Here is a 9,174-nt window from a genome sequence, read left to right as displayed (position 1 = left end):
ACTAAGCTTGATGTATTGATCTTCTGATGGTGTGGTCACTGTTCGTCTGCCTGATCGAGCTTTGGATACAACTGATCCCGTTTCTGCAAAGTGTTTCTGAGAAAGCCCCTCTTTGCTCAGAATAACACTTTGACTTCTTACACTTTCACTTAGTTCTGATGCCATGTTTCCCACTATCACAATGCTGCTTAGTGAGCAATGACCTGCTGGAAACTTGAGGCGCAGCCATATTTAGAACAGGTGAACACCAGCTGCAAGCTGAGTTCATTGAACGAGCCTCCAATGAGGAGATCAGATCCACCTGAGAGTCATCTGAACAAATGCTTCGATGGAAGGACACAACTCAAAGACATCTGACCTTTTGGACGAAGGAGTTCAGTTGGTCAATGCCACAAATTTGATTAAATTTGATTGCTGACCTAAAAATAGTGCAGAATCAACATATTTCTTCTTCATTTTACATGTCATAACTTCTTGTGTTTTTAAATGTTTCTGAATCCTCAAACTTTGTGATTATTTCCAGGTTTACATGAAAATATGTGAGATTTTCAATGTGGTCTCAGACTTTTGGACCCCACTGTATGTTAATATATGTGAGTAGCACTGATAGAGTCTCAGTGACATTAACTGCAGGACATTGATAAGAAAAAGGTTGAAAAGATTTTTACACACATTTAAAACCAATGAAATGACCACAAACTGGACCTGGAGCCTTTGGGGCCCCTGGAGCCGAGCTGGTAATCCGTCATGACCTTCACATCCTGCACAGACTGAGTAGCTGCTCTCTGTCTCCCCCTGCAGGACTCTCGCCATCACCCGTATCACCCCTGACGACGAGGCCATCTATCAGTGCATCGCAGAGAACAGTGCTGGCACCAACCAGGCCAGCGCCCGCCTCGCCATCAGCCAGGGGCCCGAGCTGCCTGAGGCCCCCGTCGGCCTCCAGGCCACGGTCCTCAGCTCCAACAGCCTGCAGCTGATCTGGGAACAGCCGACAGAGCATGTCAACCAACAGATTATAGGATACGTCCTGCACATCAGACGACTGGGGGGTAAGACACTGAGGCAAGATTAGACGAGACAACATGAGATTAGCAGTGATGAGATTAAATTAGACGAAATGAGAGTCGACGAGAGGAAACAAGAAGGAAATGAGATAAAATGAGATTACAGAATGAGATGAGATTAGATAAAGTAAAACAAACTGAAACAAATTAGGCCAAACATGAGACGACACCAAATGAGATTATCTGGGACAAAATTACAGAATAGATAAAGATGAGACAAAATTAAATAAAGTGAGATTACATTCGGCGAGATGGCGAGATACAAGGAGAGATGAGACAACATTTTATTTATGGTTTGGATAAATACTTGTTTCTGATTGGCTGGAGGGTGGGTGCCACAGGAAACATGCTTCATCCCTTTGAGTGAAAACCTGTGTATCCTAATCAATCAGTCAACCTTGTGTCTGACCTCTGACCTCCTCAGAGCCAGACAGTGCGGAGCTGCAGGAGGCTGTCAGCAAGACAACCTTCAGACACGAGTTCAACAACCTGGAAGCAGCCACCACCTACTCCATTTACCTGAAAGCTTACTCGGCTCTGGGAGGAAGCCAGCAGTCCAACACCATCACCGCCACCACACAGGGGGGCGGTAAGTCCACCTTAAACTCCTTCACTCTGTCCACCTTAAACGCCTTCCCTCTGTCCACCTTAAACAATTTCTAAATAAATGACCTTTAAAAAGTCTTAGAAATAATTTGTCCGCCATGTGACCCCAGTCTGTCTCTGTCTGTCCCACAGTTCCCAGTTCTCCCAGTTTCTTCACTAAGGTCCTGAACCAGACGGCCATGCAGGTGTACTGGGAGCTGCCCAATAAGCCGGGGAAGCTGGAGGGCTTCAAACTGGAGTACCGTGGGGTTTCCAACCCAGATGTCCAGGGGCAGGAGACCTTCCCAGGACACATCAACACCCACACCATCTCCCACCTGGGTCAGTACAGTTAAAGGAACAGTACAACAATTTACTGAGAACAGTTAGCCTAGCTTAGCACAAATACTGGCAGAAGAGGGAAACAGTTAGCCTAGCTAAGTATATAGACTGCAAGCAGGGGGACACTGCTAGCCTAGCTTCGTCACCTTCAGATTTACAGGTTTTGTGTTGTTAGCTTGTTAGCTAACCCGCTAGTCACCAGTCCAACCTGCAGTCTGGTTGTTTGGTTCAGGCCCATAGCTCCTGTTAGGTTGAGTCCTCAGTAATATCTCATCAATGACATAATTTTGGAGTTTATATTATAATTACGCACGTTGTGTTATTAAAGAGCCGGCAGCGGTTTATGAGATCCAGCTGGTGGCGTTTAACGGAAATGGAGATGGACCGTCCAACCGCCGCCTCGTGTCTCTGACAGAGGGAGGGAACACTGCTGCAGGTGAGAGCTTCAGCATGACCTCTGACCTCTGACCTCTGAAACCAGTGGAACCAGTTTAATATGGTGTGTCTTGTCTCCATCAGCCGGTCCGAGCTGTAACTGTGATCAGTCTGATGGTTCCATATCGACTCTGCTGGTCGGCGTCCACAGCGGCCTTGCCTGCATCCTCTGCTGCCTGCTCTTCATCCTGCTGGGCTACAGACGCAGGTAAGACATTCATCATCATCATCATCATCATCTCATCATCATTGTCATCATCACTACCATTAACATCATGCCCGCCATCATCCCCGTCCCCAAAAAAACAGGGCCCACAGGACTAAATGACTACAGACCCGTCGCCCTGACCTCTGTGGTCATGAAATCATTTGAACGCCTGGTTTTGTCCCACCTCAAATCCATCACAGACCCTCTGCTGGACCCCCTGCAGTTCGCCTACAGAGCCAACAGGTCTGTAGACGACGCCGTCAACCTGGCTCTACACTTCATCCTCCAGCACCTGGACTCCGCAGGATCCTATGCCAGGATCCTGTTTGTGGACTTCAGCTCTGCCTTCAACACGATCGTCCCGGCTCTTCTTCAGGACAAGCTCTCCCAGCTGAACGTGCCTGACCCCCCCTGCAGGAGGATCAAAGATTTCCTGTCTGACAGGAAGCAGCACGTGAAGCTGGGGAAACACGTCTCAGACTCGCGGACGATCAGCACCGGCTCCCCTCAAGGCTGCGTTCTTTCTCCTCTACTCTTCTCCCTCTACACCAACAGCTGCACCTCCAGTCACCAGTCCGTCAAGCTCCTGAAGTTTGCGGACGACACCACCCTCATCGGACTCATCTCTGGAGAGGATGAGTCTGCCTACAGGTGGGAGATTGACCATCTGGTGACCTGGTGCAACAACAACAACCTGGAGCTTAACGCTTCAAAGACAGTGGAGATGGTTGTTGACTTTAGGAAGAGCGCAGCCCCACCCGCCCCCATCACCCTGTGTGACTCTCCAGTGGACACTGTGGAGTCCTTCCGTTTCCTGGGCTCCATCATCAGCCAGGACCTCCGGTGGGAGCTGAACATCAGCTCCCTCATCAAGAAAGCCCAACAGAGGATGTACTTCCTGAGGCAGCTGAGGAAGTTTAACCTGCCACAAACAATGCTGGTTCACTTCTACACTGCCATCATAGAGTCCATCCTCACCTCCTCCATCACCGTCTGGTACGCTGCTGCCTCCACCAAGGACAGACGCAGACTGCAGCGTATCATCCGCTCTGCAGAGAGGGTGATCGGCTGCAACCTTCCATCTCTTCAGGACCTGTACTCCTCCAGGACCCTGAGGAGAGCAGGGAAGATCGCTGCCGACCCCTCCCACCCCAGACACCATCTGTTCGACCCCCTCCCCTCTGGCAGGAGGCTGCGGTCCATCAGGACCAAAACCTCCCGCCACAAAAACAGTTTCTTCCCCTCTGCAGTCAACCTGACGAACTTACATTGACCCCCCCCCCCCGAACACAAACACTACTTATACGTTATATTAACATACATCACCCCTGTCCCCCCTGCGTTACATTAACGCACCCACCCCCTACTGGACACTTTACTTTATTCTGGTCACTGCACTGTTTGTTATTTATCTTATCTTATTTTTATTTTTATTCTTATTCTTATTTTAGCTTTTATATTCTACTTATTTGTTATCAAAACAATAGCACCTTCAGACCACATCAAATTCCTTGTAATGTATGTTACTTGGCAATAAACAGTTTCTGATTCGGATTCTGATCATCACCACCATCATTATCATCTCATCATCATTGTCGTCATCACCACCATCATCAACATCATCAACATCACCACCACCATCATCATCATCATGATCATCATCACCACCACCATCATCATCATCATCACCATCATCAACATCATCATCATCATCATCACTATCATCATCACCATCATCAACATAATCACCACCACCATCATCATCATCATCATCATCTCATCATCATCATCACCACCATCATCATCATCATCATCAACATCACTATCATCATCATCATCATCATCATCATCAACAACATCATCATCATCATCATCATCATCATCACTATCATCATCATCACCATCATCATCATCATCATCATCATCATCACCACCACCATCATCACCATCATCATCCTCACTCTGTTCTGTGTTCAGTCTCTTCTGCAGGAAGGCAGCCAGCTGGGAGACTCCGCCCACTCTGAATGGTGTCAGAGGTCCAAAAGGTCACACACCTGAGAGCATCGAGCTGAGCCAGGTAACACACACACACATTAGTGCATTTTTAACTCTTACGTCTATTCATTCTGAGGCTGCAGCTGTCGCCATCTTGGATGTGTCTAGTTACCATAGTTACAGGTATTGTTTACCTGTCATAGTTTGCACACAGGGTCGATAAAAACAGTGTTTGAACAGAAGTTCAACACATCTTACACATTCACATGTTCAACTTCGAGGGGGGGGTGATGAATGCTGACTCACACCAATCAGAATCAAAAGGGTGTGTTTGATATGAAGTGTTTATGTCATGTGGAGTTTAGTGCCAGATTCAAGTTGGGTTCTCTCGCAGGATTTCTTGTTTTTGTTGTGGAAAACAAAACGAATACTTGTTATGACAGTTTTCATTGATGACACTGCGTTACAGGAAAATGTCCATCCAACAGGGCTCTTATTTTGGTAGTTTACGGAGGACACATGACATCATCACATCTGTGTGTGTCAGGGTTGTATTATCATCTAACAGTGTTCCTGTTTGCTCCGCCCACAGACATGTGACTCTGCCCCTTCTCCAGTGATGGTCATGGTTGAACCAACTCCACCTGTCCAGCCTGGCACAGGCACCGGATAAAACACCACCCATACCTCGTTCTCCTCCTCCTCCTCGTCCTCCTCCTCCTCGTCCTCTTCCTCGTCCTGGTCCTGGTCCTGGTCCTTGTCCTGGTCCTCCTCCTCCTCCTCCTCCTCCTCCTCCTCCAGCCTCTGGTCGCCTCCTCTCCTCCTGACAGCCTTACAGCCACTTCAGCCTTTATGAATGACTGAGAGTTTATCTTTGAGATGATTAAGTCTGTCTGAGGATCATCCAGAGAGCATCTGAAAACACAGGGGAACAAAAAAACATGAAATACTTCACAGATGTCCACAAGCTTTGAATACAATTCATGATGGTTTCGTCTTCAGACTGAAACCAAAGCTGATTCGATCTTTAAAACAAACATTTGTTTAACTAGAAGCCGTTGATCACATGACTCCGGCTGGTTCCCGTGTGGTAACAGATGCTGACGTCCTGGATGCTTCCTGTTGAAACCAAAACCTTTTTTCTTCAGTTTGGGGTCAATTTGAGTTTGTCACCGTTGCTGCCGAGTTTCCTGAGACGATGAGGCCTTCCACCGGTCTGACCAGAGACCGGGTCCACAGAGGATCCACTGTGGGTTTAGTTTAACTACCTGAGCAGGTAGTCATTGTTTGGTCCTCTGAGGCCCAGAGCCAAAGTGATTTATAATTTCTCTGGTCAGCAGGTGACTGTAGAGGATGTTAGCTCTCCTCTGCGCTGCTTTAACCTTTTAGTGTTTGTTTGTTTGTTTCACTGAGTTCGCCTCAGGTCAGAATGTAGAGGAAGCCGACAGCTGGTTGTTCTCCCCCTCACCTCCACAGATGTCCACAAGCTTTGAATACAATTTATGATGGTTTCGTCTTCAGACTGAAACCAAAGCTGATTCGATCTTTAAAACAAACATTTGTTTAACTAGAAGCCGTTGATCACATGACTCCGGCTGGTTCCCGTGTGGTATCAGATGCTGACGTCCTGGATGCTTCCTGTTGAAACCAAAACCTTTTTTCTTCAGTTTGGGGTCAATTTGAGTTTGTCACCGTTGCTGCCGAGTTTCCTGAGACGATGAGGCCTTCCACCGGTCTGACCAGAGACCGGGTCCACAGAGGATCCACTGTGGGTTAGTTTAACTACCTGAGCAGGTAGTCATTGTTTGGTCCTCTGAGGCCCAGAGCCAAAGTGATTTATAATTTCTCTGGTCAGCAGGTGACTGTAGAGGACGTTAGCTCTCCTCTGCGCTGCTTTAACCTTTTAGTGTTTGTTTGTTTCACCGAGTTCGCCTCAGGTCAGAATGTAGAGGAAGCCGACAGCTGGTTGTTCTCCCCCTCCCTCCCTCCCTTCCTCCCTCCTCTGACTCCTTCACCAAACTCTTTACCTCCAAAGAGAGCTACCTCTGGCTCAATGCCAAACCCCTGAGCTACAGGCGACCATTAGCCTCCTGCTGCTGGTCAAGCTAACCTACCTCATAACCAAAAGGCTCTTCCGGGGCCATTTTCCTATCCTTTTGTACCAATGCTGATGTCCTGTGTACGACCGCCACCCAGAAACCCTTCGACCTCTCAATGCTGCTCATCTGATGGATGGGTCCACCGTAGTCTTCCTCAAAGAGAAGCTGATGGAAGAAACCCACAAAAGATCTCAGCCGTCTTTGAGTTTGTGCTTGTTTGACTCATGACTTATGCTTCCTGTTTGACCTCAACAACTTTCTCCAGTGCTGCTTCCAGGGCCCAAAAACCTGTTCCAGATATTAACTCCCACATTAGTAAAACCTGCAAAAAGGATATTATCTTCTGAGCTCCACAAAGCTGTTTTAGAGCTTAGTTTCAAAAGACTCAATAATCTGCACAAAGATCAGCTGCTGGCTCTGAGGTGGAGGTCCAAAACTGCTCCAGAATTCACATTAAATGGTATAAGTCAAGTCAAGTCAAGTCTCTACAGGAAATAATCTGCTGAACAGTTTGGGTCTTGAAACTCTCTGGAGATGCTGAAGAACGAACCTTAACTGAGCTGTAGAGGAGAAATTTGCCCACCGATTGAGGTCTGTAAATAGAGGAAGTATCTGTCCTGGTTGTCATGGAGACACTCCAACTGCAGACGTCTCGCCTCCACCTGAGAAGAAACGTTGAGGTGTTCAGCATAAGTCAACAAACAGTCGACACCTGAGAGACAAACAAGTGAACCAGGAAAGTTTGTCAACTCTGGAGATGTCTCCCAAGTTTTAATGAAGGTTTTTATGTTTTGTTTTTCAGAGGCGGCCATTTCCTGTCACCTGCCTGCAGGTGTGTGCCGCCTCGTCAGCCATGTTTAAATTGACCTCTAATGTCTTATAATGTCTGAAAGTAATTTCTAAACTTTCCTGTAGATGAATAGCAGCTTTCTGTAGAATTTCAGCCAAAAAAACAAGCTGAACGACGTCCAAAGATAAAAAGTTTTTCACCATTTTCTGTTAAAACTGTTTGTTTTCACTCCGTTTCCGGAGTTGAAGAACAAACGAAACCAAAATAAATACTCACTTTCACATTTTATATTTCAGATGAATACTTTGGAAAAAGGAGAAGTGAATATATATTTTCATATATTGTAACAGGATGAGTTTTAAGAGCCAAATAACTGAATGATAGAAACACTTTGACCAAAAGCTCAATAATAATTCTGAAATATTACCTCAGTTTTTTGTATTTAGAGTCTGTGTGTTCGGTTTGTGGTTGAATGTCTTTACATCTTCTGTCTCTGCAACTGACAGAGACCCTGAAACCCAGAGATCCAGAGACGTTAAGTCGAGTCTCGAGTCATGATGAGTCACACTCTTCAAGTCACGAAAGTCTCGTTAGGTCTTGAGCCGCCGAGTCAGTCACATCAAGTCAAACATGTGGAGTCACGTTGAGTCATGACCCCCCCCCCCCCCTTGTCCTCGGGTCAAAGGTTACAGGTCACTGTCAGGTCGGAGCTCCTCTCTCCTCTGAAACGAGTCAAGTGTTTCTAAAAAAGTAAAACTAGAACAAACTAAAATGTTTCTAAATATAACGTTGCCTGTTCTTTTTCTAGAACTTTCTTCTTTTAGTTAATTCTTATTTTTCCATCACTGCTGTTCGGTGGTGAAGAGGAAATTCTGCCAAAATGAAAACCAGTGAAGAAGACCATTTAAAATGTTTATTATTATTGCTTATAATATTATGATTGTTACTATCGCCCCTCCGTTTTTATATTGTTTAACTTTATTATTTTTGTTGGTAGTTGAATTTGAATGATGTGAAAATGTTTCTAGAATTTGAGAAATAGTTTTCAGCTCAAGTTGGAGACCCTGATTAAACTCCTCAGGTTTCATTTTTTACAGTGGACATTAGCCATATTTAATAAGAAGCCATACATGTGATTTTAAGCCATGTTCTACACAGATGTTCAGTGTTATTTTGTATAAAAACGTGATTATTTGACCTTGTTGTTAGTTTATTTCAGACTGCCTCCGCCTGTCGACACGCTGTAGAACCTAAAACTAAGACGTAGAGATCGTAGTGACCGAAGGCTAGAACCAATGAGAAAAGTGACGCTTTAATGTTTCTGATTTCTTTTCTCTCAAAATATTTTATTTTCATTAATGTGTCATAAAAAAGGCATCCCAAAGCTTTAAACTGCTTTTTAAACAGAACAGAAGAGACGACGTAGAAATATGAAGAGTGACACCTGGATTCCGTTCACACTGAAGAGTTAAATTTAGACAGTTTTTGTATTAGGTTTGGTTGTTACCATTCTTGAAATGCAGAGTTTCACGCTGTCAAGTTTGATGTTTTTCAGTGTTTTTTCATTAGCTGAACTCTAATTTGTCTTTTAAGAATCTTCCTGTCTGTTCTCCTTTCTGATGTTTAGACACATGAAAACCAAATAAAACAGAA

General features: G+C 45.4%; 1 protein-coding gene across 1 annotated transcript in view; it reads left to right on the top strand.

The window, feature by feature from the left end:
- Positions 1-5,305, top strand: part of LOC139290030 (immunoglobulin superfamily DCC subclass member 3-like) — a 20,605-nt gene extending 15,300 nt beyond the window's left edge. Inside the window, exons 9-15 of the mRNA XM_070911719.1 lie at positions 802-1,052; positions 1,492-1,656; positions 1,806-1,994; positions 2,323-2,430; positions 2,514-2,637; positions 4,615-4,714; positions 5,225-5,305. Coding sequence (XP_070767820.1) covers positions 802-1,052; positions 1,492-1,656; positions 1,806-1,994; positions 2,323-2,430; positions 2,514-2,637; positions 4,615-4,714; positions 5,225-5,305 — 1,018 coding nt within the window. The remainder of the gene's footprint in view (positions 1-801; positions 1,053-1,491; positions 1,657-1,805; positions 1,995-2,322; positions 2,431-2,513; positions 2,638-4,614; positions 4,715-5,224) is intronic.
- Positions 5,306-9,174: the final 3,869 nt, after the last annotated feature.

This window comes from Enoplosus armatus, chromosome 9, assembly GCF_043641665.1.
Source record: "Enoplosus armatus isolate fEnoArm2 chromosome 9, fEnoArm2.hap1, whole genome shotgun sequence".
In the NCBI taxonomy this organism is placed as follows: Eukaryota; Metazoa; Chordata; class Actinopteri; order Centrarchiformes; family Enoplosidae; genus Enoplosus; species Enoplosus armatus.
This window is presented reverse-complemented; position numbering and strand designations above follow the sequence as displayed.